The 24,407-nt window shown below is 57.6% G+C and overlaps 1 protein-coding gene across 1 annotated transcript; it reads left to right on the top strand.

Annotated features, from left to right (window-relative positions):
* Positions 1-22,619, top strand: LOC311616621 (lanosterol synthase). The gene is made up of 22 exons (XM_084872229.1): positions 1-146; positions 432-600; positions 1,802-1,940; positions 2,819-2,927; positions 4,099-4,220; positions 5,664-5,760; positions 7,104-7,239; positions 7,464-7,572; positions 8,129-8,247; positions 9,428-9,525; positions 9,949-9,976; positions 11,184-11,240; positions 11,779-11,850; positions 12,100-12,150; positions 12,728-12,877; positions 13,522-13,618; positions 14,308-14,413; positions 18,493-18,558; positions 18,996-19,076; positions 19,478-19,648; positions 20,533-20,611; positions 21,105-22,619. Exons 1-22 carry the CDS (start codon positions 133-135, stop codon positions 21,234-21,236), a joined length of 2,202 nt encoding a protein of 733 aa, XP_084728355.1. The 5' UTR covers positions 1-132; the 3' UTR covers positions 21,237-22,619.
* Positions 22,620-24,407: the final 1,788 nt, after the last annotated feature.

The following is a 24,407-nucleotide window of genomic DNA, read 5'->3' as shown; positions in this document are numbered from 1 at the left end:
ACCCTCGCGGCGTTCTGATTGGCTGCGCGGGCATCTTCCCACGGCGCTCCGCAGGGTAGCCGGTTGCGCGAAGGCTGGCCTGCAGTGGGGGTCCCGGCTGGTGTGAGGTTGCAGAGATCGCGGGGGGCCATCATGACCGAGGGCACGTGAGTCCTCGCGCTGGGTGTCCCGCCAGAAGGCAGAGCGCGGTCGGGGCGCTGAGGGGGGTTCCTCGTGGACGGGGGCCGCCTGGGGGCGGGGCTGAGGAGAGCGCGGTGGGATGGGGGTCCCGGGGATGCTGGTGGCCGGCGCGGGCATCCACTTCCACCACAGATGAGGGGGCAGCAGCGAGAGGCAGGAGGGAGCGGCGCTGAGGGCATTCCCATTTGGGGAGGGAAGTGCGACCTCTGAGCTAAAGAAGAGGCGGGATGGCCACTCGTGATCGTTTCCAGGTGTCTGCGTCGCAGAGGGGGACCCTATAAGACAGAGCCCGCCACCGACCTCAGCCGTTGGCGACTCAGCAATGAGAGGGGAAGGCAGGTGTGGACCTACTTTCAGGAAGAGGACAGCCCCGGCCGGGAGCAGACGGCGCTGGAAGCTCACTCCCTGGGATTGGACACCGTAGGTGCTGGAGGGGGCTTCCCACACAGCCCCGCACTCCTGCTTACTTTCTGCACCTCAGCCAGGAGCACCAGCAGGGAGTTTCCAAAAGCGGCCTGTGCAGGGTGTCGCCTTCCTTGTTAAAATGGAAGGGATGTGCCATGTGGGCACATGCCACTAAAGCTGGTTCCTGTTGGAATCAGTTGCATTATAGGGCAGGAGCTGAACCGATCCCTTTGCTTCAAATCAGTAAGCTGTCAGTAAGAAACTGCTCTGTTTTTTTTTTTTTTTTATATTCAGAAAAAAATGTTGTTGGGTTGTGTGTGTGTGTGTGTATAATCCTCACTGGAGGATATGTTCTTACTGAATTTAGAGAGAGGGGGAGGGAGAGAGAGAGAAACATCGATGTGAGAGGAACATTGTAGAGGGGGACCCCATAAGACAGAGCCCTGCTGACCTCAGCAGCCGAGGCATGTGTCTTCATTCACTGGGAATTGAATCTTGCATCCTCAGCCGAGCCACCCTGCCAGGGCAGAGAAAATGTTTTTGATCCAGTGAATGTCATAAAAGAAATTCAGGTAGTCAGAGTGTGTGCGATATAAATGGGGTCTCCTGGCTATGCCCTTTGGGCCCTTCTTGTGAGAGAGAGGCCTGAATTGCATTCAGGTCTGCGTGGGCATCGGTGCCCCATCCCACCCTCTTGGGCACTTGGAGAAGTTGTGAAGAAATTTGCAAACATGTTTGGCTGGAAAGCGAAACCTTGAGAGCCCGGAGCTTTGCCGAGATGGTAGTGCCATCATCAAAGAGTTTCAGATTTTTTTATTTTATTTTATCGAAACAGCTGAAACTTTTAAAGGAAATCAGGTTCATTATTTCAGCGTGGGCTGTAAGTGATGAGGGCTCCTTCAGCCTGGCCACAGACCCCCTCGGATCTCATCTCACTTTTCTTTTCTTTTTTTCTTTCTTTTTTATTTATTTATTTTTTTTTAAAATATATTTTATTGATTTTTTACAGAGAGGAAGGGAGAGAGATAGAGAGCCAGAAACGTCGATGAGAGAGAAACATCAACCAGCTGTCTCTTGCACACCCCCTACTGGGGATGTGCCCACAACCAATGTACATGCCCCTGACCAGAATCGAACCTGGGACCTTTCAGTCTGAAGACCGACGCTCTACCACTGAAGCAAACGGGTTTCGGCTCATCTCTCTTTTCTTTTGCAGGCGAGTTACTTCAAAGACTTGCCCAAAGCCAACACAGCCCACGAGGGGGCTCTGAACGGGATGACGTTTTACATGGGGCTGCAGGCCGAGGACGGGCACTGGGCGGGCGACTATGGCGGCCCCCTCTTCCTCCTGCCAGGTAGGAGGGTGCTGCCTGGCCCGTGGGCGAGGTGACACCAGGGTCATCATTGGGGTGCTGGCCTGGCCTGGTTCAAGCCCTTGTTATACGTCTGTGGTGGGAATGAGCAAGCAAGTTTGCACCCAGGAGCTCACGTGGGAAAGGTCTGTGGAGGGTTACCCTGCACCTTAGTTATCCTGGCGTTGGTGCTGGGAGAAGCGGGGGTAGGGGGGTGGGGAGGATAAAGGGTGGGAGTGGGGTGAAGGCACAGCCAGCCCAGTGTTGTGACTAAGGAAGCAGGGTGCTCTGGGGGTGAGGGAGGGGTGGCTCTTGAGTCCCAGGCACTCCCGGCAGAAAGCTGAGCCTGTGCAAAAGTGCTGGTGGCAGGCAGAGAGGTCAGTGGGTGTCTTTAGTTCTCTGTGGGCTGCTTTGGCATGTGAGCTCAGTCAGGCGAGCTACAGGTGCGGGTGGTGAGTGCCAGGAGGATTGCTGCTGGGCCCTCAAGGCAAGGAATTAGTTGGCTAGACAAGACTATTGCATCCTAAAAAACACACAAGACATGGACTTGCCTTTGGGAGCAAGTCAAGGGCTCTTTCTTCTCTTGGACCCTCCTGGAGCCTGTTGAGACCCTTCCCATGGTCTGCTTTGACCCTGGGCAAGGCGATAGGACTTCAGATGCTTCGGCCACCTCACCTGTGACCTGGAGAGGATGGGAACCTGGTTTGAACATAGGTGCACATATGTGCGTCACTGCAGTGAGCGCTGGTTTCCCAGACTTGTTTCTGTGCGAAGGGGAACCTTGGGAATAGCTCCCTGTCAGGAGGGGTCCTCGGGGAAAAGGGCCGGGATTCACAGTGCCGAGTGCCTGCTCCCCATGTCACATCTTTCCTGTCACACAGGCCTCCTGATCACATGCCACGTGGCGCGCATCCCTCTGCCAGCTGGATACAGAGAAGAGATGGTGCGGTACCTGCGGTCGGTGCAGCTCCCGGATGGTGGCTGGGGCCTGTGAGTCTGCTCGGCTCCGTCACTGCCCATGTACACAGATGTTCTTGTGTAGGACATGCACCCGTCGAGGGGTGGGAGTGACTGTAACTGTGGACCTGGCACGGGTGGGGAAGTGGTCAGTGTCACAGCTTGTGTTATAAATTGGTTGCATGACTGGCCTAGAGCACATGTGTCAAACACAAGGCCCGCGGGCCAAATCCAGCCCGCCAGGCCTTGCAATGTGGCCCGCACCGCGCTGTCATCACTGCACTCCGCTGTCAGTTTATGACATTGTCAGTTTATGACTGTTCAGTAAACCATTCAGCCCGCGATTTAGGCTGGATTTTAGATTTTGGCCCCTTCTCTGATTGAGTTCGACACCCCTAGCCTAGAGCCTCGAGACCCTCATCTACAGTGAAAACCATCTGGCTGTTATCACTAAGACGGAAGGAAATTGTCTGACTCTGGGGTGGCAACAGGTGCAGCCAGGGCTGGCCAGCTCTCGCTAGTCTCAGCCTGCCTTTCCGTGGCAGGGTTTGCTCTGGGATCAGGACCCTCCCCCAAGGTGGTCACCTGCCTGCCCACCCTGGTTTTGGCCTCCATTACGGAACCCCAGGGGAACAGCTCAGCCTTTCTCAACAGGGTTGTGAGCCCCAGCCCTGGCCTGTGGGTCCCGGCATGTCATGACATGCTGAGATGTCACCGTGCCGTATGACTGCACAGGGTGGGGCGTGCCCTTACACGTTGCCCTGCACTGTGTTCTGTGTGCCGCGGTGTGGAATGGGCCTCAGAAGGATCACGCTGACTGAGTTGTGGGAAGTGAGCAGAGGAGGCAGGCAGGTTCTGCAGGGCCAGTGCTGGTTGTCATGGGAGGTGGCTGCTCGGGGTGTTTCTTGTGTCATTCTGTCATGCCAGTGTAGGATGTGTTAGCATCGCTGTGCCTGGGACCTGGGAAGCTGGCGTGGCTCCAGCGTGGGCCAGAGTGTTGCTGACAGCCAGACTGGAGTCCCGCCCTGCCTGCCGCGTGGGGACACACATGTCAGGGGCAGCCAGAAGCGGCCCTAAGAGAAGGCCGAGCACGTGCGCTCCCTGCCCCTCATCACATCCTGAGGCCATTTAACTGAAAGCGCTGCTTAATTCCTTAGAAGTAATAAGAGATTTCATTTCCCCGCCCCGTCTCCTGCTCCTATAGGCACGTCGAGGACAAGTCCACGGTGTTTGGGACTGCGCTCAACTACGTGTCCCTGAGAATCCTGGGTGTGGGGCCTGACGATCCCGACCTGGTACGGGCACGGAACCTTCTTCACAAGAAAGGTATGCCCTGCCAAAACCCGTTTTGCTCAGTGGAGAGAGCGTTGGCCTGCGGGCTCAAGGGTCCCGGGTTCGATTCCGGTCAAGGGCATGTACCTTGGTTGCGGGCACATCCCCGGTAGGGGGTGTGCAAGAGGCAGCTGATGTTTCTCTCTCATCGATGTTTCTGACTTTTTATCCCTCTCCCTTCCTCTCTGTAAAAAAAAAATATATTTAAAAAGAAAGAAAGAAAGAAAGAAAGGTGTGCCCTGCTCGGCACATGCTAAGTGTCCGTGTTACTTTGCTCAACGAGCTCTTGCAAATGAGGCACAGGAAGGCGCCCCTTCACCTGAAACAGCGGGCGAAACCCGTGAGCAGGGAATTCATCAAAGCAGAGAAGTAGAAACGGTGAAACCTTACCGGTAGTTTTTGAAAAGCAAATTACGATGACCATATACCCTCCCGTTTGCTGGGTGGCTTCTAGCAGGCAGCCCCTCTCCCCTGCCTGAGTGCTCTGAAGGCCGTTCATCGGAGCCTGGGGAGGCTCCTGCCATGGCTCCTGCTGCTCTGGGACCTTTCTTGCTGCTCCCCGGAGCCTGGCAGGTCTCACCACCTCCCTCGTGGCCACTCCTCCGTCCACCTGCCCTCCTGCTCTGGTGCTCACACACAGGGCTCCTGTCAGCTCCTGGAAGTCCCTACCTGCCTTACGGCTCTGCACGCTGCTTCCTCCGCCTCCTGCCTTCCACCCCACCCCGCTGCCGTGGGAGTTCCTCCTCATCCTCCACCCGGCACCTGGGATGTCCCTGCTCTGGGAGCCGGTCCTGACCCGTGTGCATGCTGATGAAATGCCAGTCTGTTCACATGTGGCTCTTGCAGTGACTTCCTCATTAGCTTCTGGTCTCATAGCTGCTTTCGGGTTCCTTGCCGAGGGAGGGAATGTGTTTGAAACACACTTGCTTCCCTGGTAGCTCCTGGTTTTTTTTATTTTATTTTTATTTCTGATCACGTGAGTCTGGGCGAGGGCTCCTTGTGAAGCGCAGCCTGGGACCTGGGCTGCTGGGGTGGCTCCAACTTGGGCCAGAGTGTCTCAGGCAGCCAGGTTGGAGTCCCACCCTGCCTGCCGAGTGGGGACACACATGTCAGGGGCAGCCATTAGCGAAGGCCGAGCATGCGCACTCCCTGCCCCTCCTCACCTCAGACCCACGTGGTACAGGCTGCTGTGCGCATCGGGGCCCCTCACCTTCCCAGGCAGCTGCCTGTGTGTCTCCCTCCTGAAGGTGGGGCTGTGAATGTCTTTCCTGGGACTGCATACACTCATTTTGACCCGACCCCGTGGCTGCTGTGTGAGGTAGCCCTGAGCCTGTCCCTCATGGGGTTGGGAAGCCTTTGCCCTCAGTTCAGACAAGAAGGGCCTGGCTCCCGAGGGTCCAGCTGGAGAGAGGTAACACGGGCCTGCTCTCTCCCCAGGCGGAGCTGTGGCCATCCCCTCCTGGGGGAAATTCTGGCTGGCTGTCCTGAACGTGTACAGCTGGGAAGGCCTCAACACCCTGTTCCCGGAGATGTGGTAGGCTCGCCTCTGCGGGGTCGTGGCAGCCCGGTCCCTGCCGCCCTGCTGAATGGAATGACGGGGCCCTGGGCTCCTTCCTGGAGAATATTGGAAGAAAGGAGGGGGTGCCCTGGGCTGGGCCTTGTGGTGGGTGGTCCTCCTGCTGGGCTGTTACAGGACCCCTGGAGCATTGTCAGCAGGGTTGTGTCCCTTAGGGAGCATCGGGGAGGTTGGGGGGAGAGGCTGGGGGGTTTGTGTTAGATGACCTTGGTGGAGGAAGGGCCACTGGGGAGTGACAGAGGGTCCTGCTGAAAGGGCGGAGGGCCCAGCCTCCACGGTGGTGAGGTGGGGTGATGGTGGCAGAGGGACAGCAAGGTAAAGTGGGCGGAGGGGCTCTGTTACTCAAGGTTGGCCAGTCTGGAAGAGGATGGCACATGTCTTGGGGCCATTACAGCATTCCTCACTGGCAGGCCTGCCAATTGGACCGTGAACCTCACCGGTGTGTAAGGAGTAGGCGGGAAGGCAGCAGGTGCCAGGGGGTGTGGGAACCTGGGGCTGCTCTTGGGAAACTGTGTTGTCTGTGCCCGTCGCGAGGTGGGGCCCCTGCAGACGCTGCTGGTGTTTGCTGGAGCTTTCGGAGGGGTATGGGTTTGAGAGTAAAGGGTAGGTATGCAGGATGGAGGACCTGAACCCAAAATGTAAAAAAAACCACACCCAACACTCTTTAAAGTGAGTGGAGGAGCTCTTAAGAGAGGGAGGGAGCTGGTTTCAGGCTGGGAGCTGGTCTCAGGCCCGATTCTCACAATTGGGAACAGGGAGGATATAGGTGGCGCTGTGCCTCCCTATGCCCCGAAGATGAGGACGAGGGCTTGAAGGGGAGGGCGGAGAAAATACCCCTGGTACTCACCCACCCGGGAAGGTGGCCTGGCTGTGCTGATGTCAGAAAACACGTGTGGAGGCCACACTCCAAGGCTCAGGCCTAACCGTTTTTATTGTGGAATCGTTTTCCATTTCCAGAAAAGTTGCAAAGGTAATCCAGAGCTGTCCTTACAGATCCCCTCACCCGTTTCTCACTATGAACGTTCCACGTTATCGTGCTTTGTCATTACTGAAAAGCCACGGACGGTCCTGAACCTTAGGACCCCCGTCTGCTGGCTGTAGGATGCCTTTGGCTGAACCGGAAGTGGCCTGTACCCTGGGGGACCCTGGGAGGGGGTTTGACCGCTTCCCATGGGAGCATGGTGGTGCGAGTGCTGGGCTGGCCGACCTGGGCCTGGACATTCGGCCACTCTGGGGCTGTGGTGGAGGTGACGGCGGGGCTGTGGCTCCTGCTAATCCACTGTCTCCCCCCTCCCCCCCAGGCTGTTTCCTGACTGGATGCCTGCACACCCCTCCACAATCTGGTGCCACTGCCGTCAGGTCTACCTGCCCATGAGCTACTGCTATGCCACCCGGCTGAACGCAGAGGAGGACCCGCTGGTCCAGAGCCTGCGCCAGGTGAGCACGTGGGCCGGGGTCATCCCCAAGTTCGGCTGTGCTCACCTGCTTCCCTGGGCCTCAGCGCTGAGCCCCCTGGGGAACTGTCCAGAGTGGGATTGGGCACAGGCCCCTGCCCCTGGGAAGCAGGCCCTGAGGTGGGTTGGGGTGCGGGGTGTGAATCAGGGCATGCCCTGGGGGGCCAGGGGGAGAAGACAGCTGTAGGCAGCGGGTATCGCCCCCAGGAGCTGTACGTGGAGGACTACGCCAGCATCGACTGGCCGGCGCAGAGGAACAACGTTGCCCTTGACGATCTCTACACGCCGCACAGCTGGCTGCTCCGTGTAACGTACGGTGGGTGCTCCCCTGGGGCTGGCTGGGCCTCCCTGGGGTCAGTGGGCACCTGAGGTGGCAATGAATGTACTCTCTCATCGTCACATGGGACATGTGGTGAGGAGCCGGCTGTGTGCACCTCAGTCCGGCAGAGCTGTCCTACCCTGGGAGTGATCCTGGGGCTTGGGGCCCTAGATGAGAGAACTTGGAGCTGAGGGCCTTGGAGGGCGCAGTCATTCCTCCCTGGGAGGGACCCAGTCCAGGCTTCCCTCCCTGTGGGACCCCCGGGAGACCGGCACTGCATGCTGTGTGCGGGGCCCTGGGTGGTAGCTGGGTCCCTGTCCCGTCACTGCTGAGAAACAACTGGATTTCTACTCACCGAGCCCTCCTAACATGGCAGGGCAGCATGCCAACGTGCGGGGGCAGGCAGGGTGTGGGGTGGGAGGGGCATGGGGGGACAGCAGAAAGGAAGGCAGAGCAGGGCAGGCTGGGAGGGCCCAAGTGGCCCTGTGCCTGGTTGAGTGGAGGACAGGAGCTCCTCGGTGCCCTGAGCTTGCTGATGCGCTTGTCCCCACAGCAATCCTCAACCTGTATGAACGCCACCACAGCGCCAGCCTGCGGCAGCGGGCCGTCCAGAAGCTGTACGAGCACATCCAGGCCGATGACCGCTTCTCCAAGTGCATCAGCATCGGCCCGGTCAGTGCAACCTACCCGCTGGGTGTCAGCCTTGAGTGGGCACTCGACTGAGCCCTGGGGTGGGCGAGGACCCAAGGAGGAAGGCCCAGAGACCAGTCTCTGGGATTGGGGGTAGGGGTCTACCTGCCGGCAACCTTCTGCTCCCACAGGACCCTCTTCAGTCCCCACCTGTGTACTTGGCCCTCCTCCCACCCCCACTACCTAGTGTGCCTGAACACTGCTCTCTGAGGCCACCTCTCAGGATCTTTTGGCCAACCCTCCACCCCGAATATCCTATCTGCCCTCTCTTAGGGGGTTTAGAGCATCAGGGATGCATGGGTTCCATTCCTGGATTCTTCTGGGCCCCGTGACGTGAAACTCTTCCTGCTCTGAGCTTCTGGGCTCCTGACCTGGCTTTACTTTGTGGGGGCAGGTGTGGACACACCTGTGGGACCCTGTGGCTAGGCGCACAGTGGCTAGTGCAGGGTGGAGAGGCCAGCTCAAGGCCATGGGTGACGGGTGCAGGAGGCAGAGCAGTTTTGAGCCCCTAGTTGGGGGCCATGACTGGGGCTTTGTCAGGTGTGCCCATTTGGTGCGGTGCTACCCGGCCCCACTTCTGCCCCTGCTCCCAGGCACTTCCTGGCCCTCATGGGACCCCAATGGATCGAAAATGATGACGCCTCTCAGCGCAGTCAGTTGTGTTCCTTTTAGCAGCAGTGTGACTCTCGGCTTTGACTTAATGTGCGTAAAGCACGTCTGACTTAAGTTAGATGCAGGCTTTAGCTGGATCTTGCCTTAGGAGCTCCCAGAGTGGAAGGTCTGGGCCTCTAGAACATGCCATCCTGAGCAGGCAGCCCCTGGCAAAGGTCTGGTCTGCATCTCCCCTGTGCCCCTCAGGCCCCAGGAGCCCGCTCGGGCACCCTGCTCACCTGCCAGCTAGCTGGGCTCACACCTCTTACAGGTCTCCCTCCCTCCTCTGCGCACACCCTCTGCCCTTCCCACCTCCCCTGGACACCTCTTCCCTGGGCACCACGGGGGCTTTGTCTCAGGACCTGGAAGCAGCGTGTGCTTGGGAAACGTGGGGTAGACCAGAAGGCCCGGCCTGGCCTGTGGGGGCAGAGCTGGGCCCTGGGTGGGGTTGGGCCACCTCCTCATGCCCAGCAGGGGTGAAGCGGAGCCCTGACAGGCCCGTCTCCTGCAGATCTCAAAAACCATCAACATGCTGGTGCGCTGGCGCGCGGACGGGCCGGCCTCCAGTGCCTTCCAGGAGCACGTGTCCAGGATCCCCGACTACCTCTGGTGAGTGAGGCGGGAAGGGCCCGGTCGGTGGGTGTCCCGCTTCGCCTCGGACTGATGTAGCTGAGAGCCCAGAGCAGATGTTTGTGGGCCCCGCAGCCGCAGCGGCAGGCTTGTGACTGTCTCCACCTTCGTGTCCCAGCGAGGGTGTGACTCTGGAACCAGTGGTTCCAGGGTCGACGGAAGCTGAGGGGGGTTGTGTTTGAGTGGATAGGTCCACCCCTTAGCGCAAACTGGGTGCTTCCAGAAGGCAGCACCAGGAAGCCTGTGAGTGGACAGGGCAGCTCCCGGGGATCGTCAGGGAGGCTTTGGTGATGAGGAGAGCTGGTCAGTTACGGATTGTGCCGTGGAGGGGGTCTCCTCCTGCCCTCCCCTGACTCCCTGCTCCTTGTGCTCTGCTCCCTGACCTGGCTTTTCTCCTCACAGGCTGGGCCTCGATGGCATGAAGATGCAGGTGAGAGCTGCCGGGCCGGCTGCCCGCTTCCTTTGCAACCATTTCTGCCTGTGGGTTTGTTGAGATTTAAAAGCCACTCCTAACGGGGCCTGGCAGTGTGGTGAGCGGCCGCAGGCCCCCAATCCTGTCTCGGAGGGGACACGGCGCGCCTCCAGGGCTGGAAAGTGTGCAGGAGAGCCCAGAGCCCTGGGGCTGTGGGAGCGCCGAGGGTCAGAGTCCCCAGGGTCGTGGGAGCACAGAGGGTGTGCATCACCGTGTGGGAGCATCTGTGAGCCAGAGTAGTTCAGGACGGCAGGCCAGGAGGAGGCAGCGACCTCAGAGCCTGCACAGGGGCAGGCCTCAGGAAGGAGGAGAGCCCTGCCCCCAGCCGAGCACCTGCAGAGCTGCTCCCGCCCTCAGGGTTTACGGCTTCCTGCTCAGCCCTGAGATGCACTCCCACGCGCCTTTCTCTGCAAGTGTCCCGTGGGTTTGTGCTGTTTGGATGTTGTAGGTGATCCACTGGGCCAAACTGGTTTTGGCTGGGCCCTGTATTTTCAGCAAATCCGCGGCTCGGCCCTGCGGGTTGATGTCTTTCAGGTTTCTTTTGGCCAGGCGGGTTTCCTGGTGGCGCTAGTTCTTCCCACACATCCCCCCGGGCCCCGATCCCGCTGTCCTGTTAGTGCCGCAGGTGGTCTGGGCTCAGGTGTTCCCGCTCCCATCCCGGTTCCCACATGCCTGTCACAGTCCTGCCCTGGCACTGGGGTTTGGTCACACGTGGGGCCTCAGTGCTGACCAGTGAACCAAGCTCACGGGTTGGATTTGAGGGGGACTTCCTAGCCCCTTTGAGGCCTCAGCCGGGCCTTACCACCTCAGAAGTGGGGGTGTTTCTGGTCATCATAGCAGGGCCCGAGGCTGTCATCGGGTGGATAGAGACCACAGGCAGTGGAGACCACAGGTGGTGGCCGTAAAAACACGGAAGTGCCCTGTGACACATCCCTTTCCTGGCTGGCGGCCTGAGGAAGGCAGGTGGGGCTGCCTGCAGGACCAGCCCCTGCAGCCATCGTGGGCTTTGACGGGTGCCCATAGCCCAGAGCCAGGTGTAGGAGACCCTGCCTCCTGCCTCTTCGCGGGAGCCGGTGGGAGCCTCCAGCTCCGTCAGATTCCGAGAGACAGAGGCGGCTGGGATGATGCTGCCGGGCTCCTTTAATGGTTCGTCCTCTGTGTGCAGGGCACCAATGGCTCGCAGGTCTGGGACACCTCCTTCGCCATCCAGGCCTTTCTGGAGGTACGTGGCCGTTTCCTTGTTCCTCGACCTCTTACCCCTGTGCCCAGACACAGCACCTGCTGACCCTGACCCTTCGCCTTCCTGGGCTCCGAGGCCGTGGCGATAGTTTGGCTGAAGCGGGCGTTGCCTGGCGGCTCTGGGCCGTGGGCTGGCTCGGAAGCTTCTGGAAAGGGAGGCAGGAGAGGCTGTTCCGGGAGACAGCGGGGGCTGCTCCAGGCTCTTGTTAAACTCAAACTGCTCCGCTGAGCATGTACTAGAGAGAAGCGGGAGCGTGTTTTTATTCTGGTGGGATGAGGTCACGGGATCCTGGGGAGCCGTGAGGAGGGGTCAGGGCTGTGCAGGGCCTGGGCTCTGTGGGGTTTGCCGCGGACAGGTCGGGACCCTGTGAGCGTGGGAGGGCGGGTGCGGTGTGGACTTGTCGGCAGACACCCAAGACCCCGGGTGGGTTTGCTCCTGGTTCCCAGCGGTGGCAGCCGCCCGGAGGCCAGCCTGCCCACAGGCTCCCGTGGCCAGCGGCTCAGCTCCTTCTCTCTTCCAGGCGGGCGCTCACCACAGGCCCGAGTTCTCGTCCTGCCTGCAGAAGGCGCATGAGTTCCTGCGGGTCTCACAGGTGAGCCCTGGGGGCTGGGAGGGGCCTCCCAGGGCAGAGGTATCCCCTTTCACCCTGCTCTCATCAGCTTAGGGGGTGCCTGATGGTGTTTCCCAGCAGTGGGCGGGGCTGTGGGTGGTGGGCCGTGGGGGTGATGCCTGGAGGGCCGCAGCACCAGGCTCCCCGCGTCCTGCTGTGCCAGCCCCGCCCCGGCGTCTGGTGTGGTGGTGACACGTTCCCTCGTACGTGTGTCCTTCGTACACTTCCCAGGTCCCAGAGAACCCGCCCAATTACCAGAAGTACTACCGCCAGATGAGCAAGGTACCTGGGTCATGCCTGCGACACCAGCTCCTGGGAGAGGCTGCCGTTAGCTGGGCGTGGCCTCTCGGGAGGCTCCTCCCTCAGTGTCCTGGGGCTTCTTGCTCTTATGGATGCATGTGTGGGTTCCAGTGGCGCTCCCGAGGCACCCCGGCTGAGGTGCATGGCTGCGGCAGCTGAGCCGTGTGGCCTCTTCACATGCTATGTGCATGTCCGTGCCCTGAGATGCTTCCAGACAGACTCATGTCCAGACGTGAACTGAGCTGGCGGGCTGTGAATGAGCGTGATGGGGAGGACTGAGGGCAGAGGGGCCGTTTTCTTCAGTGTGTGTGCGAGCGTGGGCAGCCGTGGCTGCGTCCTCCCGGGCTCAGGAGGTGCTGTGGCCCTTTCTGGTGCCCATTGTGTGGTGGGGCGTGAGGGCGACGACGGGGAGAGGCTTTATTCCGTGGGGTTCTTGTGCTAGAAGCTGGAGGCCCGTACACGTGCGTGTGGCTTGGGGCTGTGGCTCCCCGTGGGTGTGGAGGGTGCCGTGGCTTTGGGTGATCCCCCTCTCCCCCCAGTCACAGTCTCTGCTCTCCAGGGCGGCTTCCCCTTCAGCACGCTGGACTGTGGCTGGATCGTCGCCGACTGCACAGCTGAGGCCCTGAAGTCTGTCCTCCTGGCGCAGGAAAAGTGTCCTTTTGTCACCACGCACATCCCGCGAGAGCGGCTCTTCGATGCTGTGGCTGTGGTGAGCTGCTGGGCATGGGCTCTGCTCCCCAGTTACTGAGGGCGCCACGCATGCCAGGGTCCCTTGGGTCTCATCAGTGTTGCAGAGGACTGAGCACTCACGGGTACTTCCCACAGGGGCTGTACCAGCCAACACTCAAGGCCAAGACGTGAGCCAGAGGGCTGTGTCCTCTGATGGCACCTGTGCTGGGCCAGCAGGAGGTCCTGGCTGGGTGTGGGCACAGCCCTGCGCTTCCCAGTGGGTGTACGACCCTTGTCCTGGGCCCAGCCACAGAGGGCAGGGCGGGCTGGTCTGGGTGGCTGCTGCGGCCCTGTTTTCTCTCTAGTTCTGGAGGCTCCTTCGGGAGGGCTGGCGGTCTCCACTGGGTATCTGGTAAAAGAGGACACGCTTTTCAGCACATGTGGTTCCACAGCACATACATACCTTATAAATGCATACCTGTGTGAGGGTGTGTTCCCAGACAGTTGCTTATGGTGTAGCTGATTGGAAAGGTTGCAGCCCATGCTCAGGGCACCTGAGAGTCTGGGTCTGATGTGAAAACTAGCTCTCTGCTGCTCACCTCTTCCGTGAGTGCTCAGCCCACCCACCCAGCCTCGGCTACTCGCGCATGCTCAGCTCTCATGACGTGTGGTCTCTGGTTTTAGCTGCTGAGCATGAGAAACCCCGATGGGGGATTTGCCACCTACGAGACCAAACGTGGGGGGTACCTGCTGGAGCTGCTGAACCCCTCGGAGGTCTTTGGTGAGTGGCTGGCCTGTGGGAGTGTGGGCACAGCCCGGGCCCTGCCTGCCCCAAGGCGTATTTGCTGACCGGAGTCCTGAGGTCTTTCCCCTGGCCAGGGGCAGTGCCCACAAAGGCTCTGGAGGATGGTGGCAGATCCTTTAAGGAACCCCCAATCCCCAGGGTGTTCCACGCTCCCTGATCTCCACAGTTGGCTGTGATGCCCCTGCCGTAAACGGAAAGCTGTGCTTCTGTGGCAGAGTCACAGCCGGCTCTGTCCTCCATGGAGACTCCTGTCTCCTGATGCTCCTGCAGGGGGGGTGTTGGTGGGTACCCGCTCTCCCTGTTGCTTGGGTTGAGTGTCATCGTTCTGGTGTGTGAGGGCCTTTGTGTGCCTCTGTATCCCTCCTATAACTGAGAGTTGGCCCAGGGTGGGGTACAGCTCTACTGTGTGCTCCCTCCTCCACCCTCCCGCTGGCCTGGTTGTCCCACAGCAGATGGGCCTCTAGGTTCCTGGGTCACAGGCCACTTGTGCAGCTGCCACCTGGTGGCTGTGTCGCCTGGGCTGGTCATGGTGACACCTTCCTCGCTTCCTTCAGGGGATGGTCAGGCTCCTGAGGAGCCTTGCAGGCCTGCACGTTACCGTGCGTGTTCTTCAGGAATTGCTGAGGTTCATGAAACTCACAGGCCTGGATCCTTCACTTTCACAGGGGACATCATGATCGACTACTTGTATGTGGAGTGCACCTCGGCCGTGATGCAGGCGCTGAAACATTTCCACAAGCAGTTTCCGGAGCACAGGCCGCGGGAAATCAGGTAAGGGCCCCGCCACTCAGCCACAGGTGCCACCAGCTGGGTCAAGAGCTCAGGGGCTGCCAACATGACATTGAGGGCTGTTGTCCTCTAATGAGGCCCATCATAGAAAGGGGCCCTGGAGTGAAGCTCACTTAGATACGAGAGGGGTTTACACCTGGTCGTGTGCCCTGAAAATATCCGATACATGTACTGGGGGCTCCAAGGAGCACAGTTATAACACAGAAGCGGGTTATTTTCACATCTTAATAATGTTAAGGATCCATACCCCCAGCTCCACCGTGTCCACATGTAGTTTTATTTTTATATTATTTTAAAAAATATATTTTTATTGATTTCACCCAGGAACGGAGAGGGAAAGAGAAGTAGAAACATCAATGATGAGAGACAATCATCTATTGGCTGCCTCCTGCATGCCCGACACTGTGGAATTGAGCCCATAACCTAGGCATGTGCCCTGACCAGGAATTGAACCGTGATGTCCTGGTTCATAGGCCAACGCTCAACTGCTGAGCAACATCGGCTGGGCCGACATGTAATTTTTTTTTTTTTTTAATATATTTTATTGATTTCTCACAGAAAGGAAGAGAGAGGGATAGAGAGTTAGAAACATCGATGAGAGAGAATCATCGATCAGCTGCCTCTTGCACACCCCCTACTGGGGATTGCCCACAACCAAGGTACATGCCCTTGCCCGGAATCGAACCCGGAATCTTTCAGTCCGCAGGCCGATGCTCTATCCACTGAGCCAAACCGGTCCTGGCTGTAATTAAAAAAAATATATATATATATATATTTTATTGATTTTTTACAGAGAGGAAAGGAGAGAGATACAGAGCTAGAAACGTCTATGAGAGAGAAACATTGACCAGCTGCCTCCTGCACACCCCCACTGGGGACGTGCCTGCAACCAATATATATGCCCTTGACGGGAATCGAACCTGGGACCTTTCAGTCCGCAGACCGATGCTCCACCACTGAGCCAAACTGGCTTTGGCTTAAACCTTCTTGTTGAAAAGTCTGATAAGGGTAGAGTAGCACGCAGACCCCCAGTGTGGTGTCAGGAACTGTCGTGAAGTGGACAGAAGGTGTAGCCGCATGAGGCACACACATTGCCAGCAGCTCCCTCCCCTCCGGGTTCTGTGGCTGCTGGGTTCCTGCACCCGAGGGCCCACGGTGGGGACTCCCGGGCCTGGCTTCCTTCACTCGGCCTCCTGCTCCGGGCTGAGGCCCGCGGAGCTGCCGTTCACACTGTTCTTGGCCATTGGCATGCCTGCCGAGTGCAGGTGGCACATGGTGTGTCCCATGTTTGTCACGGCCCACGGGGGCCGTTCGTGCTTGTTATGAGTCATCCTGCTGTGAATGCGTGTGCTTGTCTTTTGGGCACAGGGGATGTTCAGGAGCGACATGCTGTGTCACAGGCACATGCTGCTGGCTCCTGAGGGGGACGATTCCCTGTCGTGTGTTCATGGTGAATCTGGTGGAAGCTCAGCTTGGTCCTAAGCTTTCCTTTCTACATGTTGGGTTAAATTTGAGGTGTTTTGTTAGGATTTTTACAAGTGTGGTTGTAAGAGAAACTGGTCTGTAATTTTCCTTATTATATAATGTCTCTGTCAGGGTCTCCTGGACAGCATATTTTCTTTTTATGTTCTTGGGAAGAATTTGTGAGATTTCTGCTATTTTGTCCCTACATGTTTGGAAACTCCATCTGGACCTGGAGTTTTCTTTGCGGAAAGCAGTGATAGTGGCATCTTTGTTGTATTTCCTGGTTTTTTAAAGGGGACTGCTTCTAATATTTCTCCATTAAGAATGATATTTGTTGTAGGTTTTTGGTAGTTAACCTCTTTTCTGGGTAACAAAGTTCTTTTTTCTAATTTGTTAAGTTGTTTCTTTCCCTCCGTTTTGAGCCATGTATTGTGTTTAGCAAGTGATTTTTCAATGTCTATGAGATGATTATGTATTTATCTCCTAATGTCCTGGATGACTCTTGTAGACTTTTCTAATGTTAAAAAACACCTTTGCATTTCTGGAATGAACCTGACTTAGTATATCTCTACCATGTTCAATTCCCAATATTTAGTTAGAATCTTGCATCCACATCTGTGGGCACGTGCTTCACCTTCCCTCTCTGGCTGTGAACAGCTAAAGCTGGGTCCCTACAATGAATTAGGGAGTGTTTCTCCTCTTCCTAGTCCATAGAAGAGTTTGTGTGAGATTAGAATGCTTGTTTGTGATAATTTAGTAGAATTCACTTATAAAATTTCTAGGCCTGGAGTTCTTTTTCTGGGAAAAGTTTACATTTTTGACTCATGTCTTTAGTAGTTATAAGACTATCCAGGATCTCTATTTCTTCTTGAGGCCATTTTGATAAGTTAATTTTCCTGGTCATGTGTATATTTTGTTTAAATTTCAAATGTGTTGTCTCAACTTTTCTCATTTTATCTTAACTTTGATTTCTATTATACCTGTAGTCATACTACTCTTTTTATCACTGACATAATTTATCTGTGCCTTCACCTCTGTATTTGTTTTCTGTTATGAGTAACAGTAGTACTACAAAATTGGCTTAAAACAATGTTCGGGGATCAGGCTTAGCTGGGCCCTGTCACCGCCTGACCGCTGTCTCTTCTGAGCACTGAGTGAGGAAGATCTCTGAGCTCGTGTGCTTGTTGGCAGGTGTCCATTCCCTATGCAGTGTCAGCCTCAGGGCCTGTTTGCTTGTTGACTGTTGGCTGGAGGCCACCAGCAGGGGGAGAGAATCGAGAGAGAGGGACTCTGCTGGCAAGAGGAAGGCTAGCATGTCACACGATGCGGTCAGAGGAGTGATGTCCCATCAGCTCTGCAGGAGTTGTCGGATGACACGGGTGAGCCCCGAAGGCAAGGGTCACGGCACCTCAGTCTGTGCTTGTACCTCCTCTCTGGCCTTTCCAGAGAACTGGTTTCTTTATCGGAAGTACCAGTTAGGCTTGCGATGGAGCTTCTCTGTCCTCCAAATCTTTTGTTTTCTCCCTTCCCAAATTTAAAATTTCTCTTTAAAATTTCATCTTGTGTGATTCACTCACGCCCGTGTCACTGACATTGTTTTCAGGGATAGTGATGCTGTTGCAGCCACTTCTAATGTTGGTTCCTCCCTCACAGTTTGCTTTGGTCTTGCATTTCTCTAACTCCCTTCTGTGTCTTATAGTTGCTTCTCCTTTGACCTGGTATCTCCTTTCTGAGCTGTTGGTTTATTTTTACTATTTTTAAAAATTAATTTCTTTATTGATTAAGGTATCACATATTTGTCCTCAACTCCCCATTCCAATCCCCCCCTCTGCCCCCCCCCCCCCATTGTCCTTGACCACTGGTTAGGCTCATATGTGTGCACACAAGTCCTTTGGTTGATCTCTTCCTTTTATCCCCACCCTCCCTCTGAGGTCCAACAGTCTGACACATGGCTCCTTATCTCTGGGTCTGTTCTTGTTCATCAGTCTATGTTGTTCACCATTTCCCCTAGATGAGTGAGATCATGTCCTACTGGAAATGCACTTATAAGAATAAAAAATGAGGCAAGCGAAAATCGTTATGCTGAAAGGCATATGCATCAGTCTGTAGTGAGCTTCTTTCCGGGCCAACAGTTCTTTTGAGACCCAATTTCAATGTCAAACAGTTCCTTATGTGTACATGTCAGCCATGATATTTCAATTCTGGATGGTGGGCAAATGGTGTATTTTTACTATTTTTTAAAGGGACACCACGCTTTTTTTTTTTTTTAACAATTCTTTTTTTTTTTTATAATATATATTTTATTGATTTTTACAGAGAGAAAGGGAGAGAGACAGAGAGCTAGAAACGTCGATGAGAGAGAAACATCGACCAGCTGCCTCTTGCACACCCCCTACCGGGGATGTGCCCACAACCAACGTACAAGCCCCTGACCGGAATCAAACCCGGGACCTTTCAGTCCGCAGACCAGTGCTCTACCACTGAGCCAAACCGGTTTCGACACCACCACACTTTTTTTTTTTGACTGTAGAATGGGTAGAACTGAGCAAATGGCTGTTTTGCTGGAACGTTCATTGGACCGTCCTCTTGTGTTGCAGGGAGACCCTCGAGCAGGGCCTGGAGTACTGTCGTAAGACGCAGAGGGCCGACGGCTCCTGGGAAGGGTGAGTGAGACGTGTGGGCCCCGGACACGGCTGCGCTCACCGTGCGCGTGTGCTACGCCAGAGGTCCTGGCAGGAGGAGGCTGCCGGCCACAGATTCCTGGTGGACCTTGTCCCTTGTGGATGCTGGGCCTGCCCCCGGCCGCGTTTGGCCAGTGTGTGGGGCATGCTCGGTGGCCTGGGCCTTATTTGCTGCGTCTGATTATTCACATCCTCCCCTCACTTCTTTCCTTGCTTGTGGTTCCAGTGGACGAGCTGTCCCCCGAGGGCTGGGGGCAGGTTTGCCTCCCAAAGCTCTGCAGCTGGTGTGGCTTGTGAAGGCCACGTCGATGTTTCTCTCGAAAGTAACCACAGCCTCCCCACGCTGGACGTGCCCGTCCTCTCACATCCGCTGAGTGAGGCCTGGGCATCTGACCCTCCGTCCCCGTGTCTCCCTCCAGCTCCTGGGGCGTTTGCTTTACCTACGGCACCTGGTTCGGGCTGGAAGCTTTCGCCTGCATGGGGCACATTTACCGCGATGGGTGAGTGCTGGCATTTGCCCCTGGTGGGAAGGGGTCTTCTCAGTGTGAGGCTTTGCTGCGGAGTATCTTCCTTTGATGTTGGGGGTGTTTTTACATTTTTTAAACAGTGGGAGTGGGTACAGGCCAGGATACTCTCTGGGTTGTGTTGAGGGGAGGGTAGAGGCCTCAGTCCGAGCTATGTCCAGTGACCTCACCCAATTCTGCTTAGCTGGGTGGGTGTTCATGGGGTGGTCATGGCAATGAGGTTGCCCGCAGCTACAAAGCTTTTCACTTATCCATGGTGGGGTGACCTCAAGTGCGGCCCCCCTTCCCACAGCCCTAAGGAGGCCCGGCCAGGGTGAGAACCCAGGGGCCTGGGACCTCCACTGTGTGACGGTGTCTCGTGTCTGGTGTCTCCGCAGGACTGCCTGTGCAGAGGTCGCCCAGGCCTGCGACTTCCTGCTGTCCAAGCAGATGGCGGACGGAGGCTGGGGGGAGGACTTCGAGTCCTGTGAGCAGCGGCGTTACGTGCAGAGCGCCCAGTCCCAGATCCACAACACGTGCTGGGCCCTGATGGGGCTGATGGCCGTCAGGTGGGGGCAGGCAAAGGAAGGACACTGACCTCGGCGACTTGGGTGGGATGTGGGTGGTGGAGCTCTGCGAGCAGGAACGGGAGGAGGGCTCCTTGTCTACAGTTGTAGGTCTGTCTGAGCCAGCGGGTTCCGGCAGAGAGGCTCACTACCCACAGCTGCGCTCCGTGGTCCTGCCTGCTTCCACAGTGGAGCTCAGCCATGTGTGTGCACAGGCAGGTGTACACACAGAGGTGTACATGTTCAGACATGCAAACATGGGTGCACACACCCATGCACACGTAACATGCCCCTGTATGCCCACATGGGCATGTGCAGTATCCCAGTCTGTGCTGCCCTGTTGGTTCAGGGCCATTTAGGGAATCTTACTAAAACCCCGTACCAGCTAGACCAGGTTAGTGTTGGGCAGGGGACAGGGTCAGGGACGGGCCCCCAGTCTGCCGCCCACAGCTGAGTTTGATGATGGGCGAGGATTAGCACCTGTGGCTTCTGTGGCTCTCAGGCGGCCTGAGCCCCGGTGAGCAGGGCGGCACCAGGCGTGGCCTCCTCCTCTCCTGGGGGTGCAGAAGAGCAGCGCCTCGGGGCAGGGCCCGAGCAGCAGGTCTGGAGCAGGCAGGGCTCCTCATTGCCCAGGTTCGGGCGCTGCCCACCTGGCCTGCGCGCCCCCACACTCACTGCATCCTCTGCTTCTCGGGGTGAGCTTGCAGTGAGGGCCCGAGGTGCACTGCTTGTCCCTCGTGGTGCCGATACCTTGTGCACGGCGGGTTAGGTTTTCACGTCTTTGCCCTGCGCTGGGCTGTGGAGGGTGAGGGCCAGGTTTTGGCTGCAGCCAGTGGCCATCTCATCCACAGAGGGTGAGGGTGTGTTCACTGCCTCTTCTCCCACAGGCACCCTGACGTAGAGGCCCAGGAGAGAGGAGTCAAGTGTCTGCTCAGAAAACAGCTCCCCAATGGTGATTGGCCCCAGGTGTGCAGATGACACCCCAGTTTCCCATCCCCTCCCAGCCCTGTGTCTCCCACGGGGTGCTCATGGGCGGGGCTTAGCTTCGGGGATTGATTCAGAGCCATCACTCACGAATGGCCTGTGCTGAAAGCAGATCTAAGCGCTGGGGTGAGGGGCGGGGCTGGTGACGCCGGGAGGCGTTGGGCGGAGGAAGCCCTGGGCTCTGCCTGATGGGGCCCTCACTGCCGACCCTTGTGGGCATGGGGTCCCAAGGTCCTGTGAGGTTAACCCCTTCCTGGATGAGTCTGGGGTCAGCACGCCTGTGCAGGGCTGGCGACCAGGCAGGAGGCTGCTGCGGGAGGGTCCGAGAGCTGGGATGTGGGGGGAGGGCTGCCGCTGGGGTGCTGCTCGCTGACTCTCCCCACAAGCTGCCCAGCTCTCCACCGGGGCTCTCGGGTCAGGGAACCCCTTGCCTACATGACGGAGCCTCTGAGCTTAAGTCCCTGTGTCCTTTCAGGAAAACATCGCCGGGGTCTTCAACAAGTCCTGCGCCATCAGCTACACCAGCTACAGGAACGTCTTCCCCATCTGGGCCCTCGGCCGCTTCTCCCGCCTGTACCCCGAAAGTGCCCTCGCTGGCCACCCCTGAGAGGGGCCTCCGGGTGCCTGGCCGGAGGGTGGCGGGCACAGGCGTCCTGTGGGGGTGCTGAGTAAGACTGGAGCATCTTGCCGGGACATGGGTGCCCGGGAGCCCTGCCCCTCACTGCCTCACTCCCCACTTCCGGAGGGGGTCCAGGGACCGGGCCTGCCAGGGGCATGGCTGGGAGGGCTGTCTTGACCAATAATAGTTTCAGCAGTTGTGCCTTATCTGCCTCCTGCCCGGGGCTGGGCTCTCCCCCAGGGTGGCTCTGCCTGTGTCTCCTGTCTGTTGGACGGGAGGTGACAGCCAGGGACAGCGAGGCTAGGCCTGCCTCTTTACCATGGCCATCCAGCGCTCGGTGGGTATGCACAAGCATGACAAAGAATAGGGGTTGTTAGTGGCTTGTGGTTGCCACCGAGGGACATCGCTGTGTGCCAGAGCACCCAGCCTGCCAGTCACTGCCCCGGAAGCTGGCCAGGCAGGTGTGATGCCCAAGGCACTTGAGTGGCTGCTGTGACCCTCACACCCTCATTTTCTCTGAGCTGAAGTGGGAGCCAGATTTCCGGGTGACTCTTCTTGGGTGGTAAACCTCTCAGTTCCCCTTTGGCTGGTCTAAAGCTTTCTGGTTCCGTGTGCATGGACTTGGGGCTCAGAATGGAAAATCCGGGACCTGGGTTTGCCTTTGACTTATGAGGTTATGAGGATGTGCGGCTCCCATACTCACAGCCTCCACGGGCGTGTACCTGTGAGGAGTCACCAAGAGCTCTGATGAGAATGAAACTCAGGCCTGGGGTCCCCCGAGGCCCCACCCCAACACCACCTCCACCTGCCGTTTCTCCTGCCGCCTCCTGGACGGATGGCAGCCCCACACGACTCCCCTGGCCCCCTGTCCTCCCAGACAGCAGGCAATGTCTGGAAGCCCCGCTGCCCTGGCCACTGCCTGCCCAGCACCCGTCCGGGCCCGCGGCTTTGCACATGTGGCCTTCCTCCTGCTGCCCTCGGGGTCCTGGGCCCTGTCCCGGGCCGTCCGGGCTCACCAGCTTCCGTTTCAGGGAACAAGAGCAGCTGCCTGAAGATGAGCAGGTGCATCTCCAGTTCTTTCAGAGGAAAATATTTGTCTCAACCTGATTAAAAAGCCAGGTCTCTATCCTGGGTGAATCATTGGAGTCCTGAATTCAAATGATCTCATTTCCAGTGACCAGATTTTGAGTATTATGCTGGGAAATTTTCTCTGGAGTCATACTAGCTTTTCTGCGTTCAACACGATGTGAACTTTACACCCTTTCTTTGGGAAAATGTTAACTCACAGTGGAAACTTACCTCTAATAACATAATAACATAATCATTGTTGCTACATCAATTTAACGGAGGCAATAAAAATGTTTAAGAGCCCTAGTTGGTTTGACTCTGGTTGGAGCATGGGCCTTGGGACGGAAGGGTCTCAGGTTTGATTCTAGTCAAGGGCATGTACCTGGTTGAGGAGCATGGGGGACGCAACCCATCCATGTGTCTCTGTTACATCTAGGTTTCTGTCTCTCTGTCTCTTCCATGCTCTAAAAATCAATGGAAAAATATCCTAAGGTGAGGATGAACAACAATAGCAAGTCGGTGCCTCAGGACCAGCATACTGGCTGGATGTTGACAGGCTGAAGGGGCTGTGGTATCGAGAAGGGTTTCTTGGGGTGCGAAAGACATGGGATTTGAATGTGATGGGAGGGGCCGGTGAAGGGGGCATCTGCTGGGTCCCAGAAGCGCCCACACCCTTCCTCTGGGGAGGGAGAGTTCCCTCTAACGTGAGGGCCGGTGGGCCCACACACTGGTCCATCTGGGGAAGCGTAGGGACGTTTGGGATTTAGGAGCCCTTCCGACCACGACTCGGGCTTGCATTTCCTGAAGTGACATAATGGGCGGTGGGCAGTCTGGGGAACAAGGGCTTTGTTCTGCCCGGAGACACCCTTCATGCCACTTGCACCCAGTGCCTTGATGCTGAGCCAGGGATGCAGCATTGGGGCAAAAGGGATGGAAGACACACTGGTTCCATTCTTGGGCTATGCCTAGGGTGACCAGATGTCCCACTTTTGGCGGGACAGTCCCGATTTTTAACAATTTGTCCCGCATCCCGCGGCGTTTTAAAAAAGTCCCGATTTTTGGAAAGATTCTTTAAAACGCTGCGGGCCGTGGGACAAATTGTTAAAAATCGGGACTGTCCCGCCAAAAGTGGGACGTCTGGTCAGCTTGGCTATGCCCCTTCCCTGGAGGGTCAGGAGGCGACCTGTCCGTTGCCTTGTGGCTTTGGAAAAGCAGGACCAAGATGGTTGGAGCCAGGAAACAGCAGAGAGCTTAGTTATTGAGCAGGTGTGGGGAGAGCATCTCGGTGGAGTCCTGCTGGGCGGGCTGGGCTGCCCAGAGCCCCGCTGACTGTGTGTGGCTGGAATCTGGCTCAGGCAGGACTCCGTGAGCCACAGGCCTGCCTGTGATTGGTCCAGATGGCCCCTGTGCTCTGGAGGGGGGCCTTCAGTTAGGGCCAGTAACGGTCAGAGTCAGACACTCCGCACTGTCTGTGCAGGACAGGGCTGTGCCGCCCGGGCCCTTCCCACCAGGGCAGGTGGCCAGCAGGAGGCTTCCAACTGCCAGCCCGAGGGAGCCACTGGAGCTTCTGGGGCTGGGGCCTTCGTGGCTCCAAGCTGGGCTCCCTCTGTCCTCACTGCCCCTTCCTCCCTCAAGTGTGTGGCCCAGGGCACCAGACACCTGCCCAGGTTTGGGCTGACCAGAGCCTGGCTGGGCCTGGGGTCGGGAAGTCGCCTGGAGGTTCAGGGTGAGGGGATGGTGAGGGCGGCTGCACAGTCACTCAGAGTGAAGGCGGAGTCCCCCCTGGGCCTGCGGACTCCCAGGGTGTGAATGGGATACCCCCTCAGCCCAATATCCTGGCTGTTCCTAGAAGGTGCCAGAACCATCCTGTGTCAGGCCTGGTCCTGTGTGTTCCTTGGCCGGGCTGGCCTCCCCATGAGCATCCCAGGCCCCCCACCTAGGCTTTGCCCGGCCCTACCTCCCTCTTCCCTCCCTGGTGTGAGGTGCCTGCTGCGTGCCCCGGTCTGGGCCCCCCCAGGAAGCCTGCGGGGGGCCGTGGGCAGGGCGCCGCCTCTTTAAGGCGACATCACAAGGCTGCGGAAGGTGGGGCCC

This window comes from Pipistrellus hanaki (assembly GCF_964339955.1).
Source record: "Pipistrellus hanaki genome assembly, chromosome: 2".
NCBI classification, from domain to species: Eukaryota; Metazoa; Chordata; class Mammalia; order Chiroptera; family Vespertilionidae; genus Pipistrellus; species Pipistrellus hanaki.
This window is presented reverse-complemented; position numbering and strand designations above follow the sequence as displayed.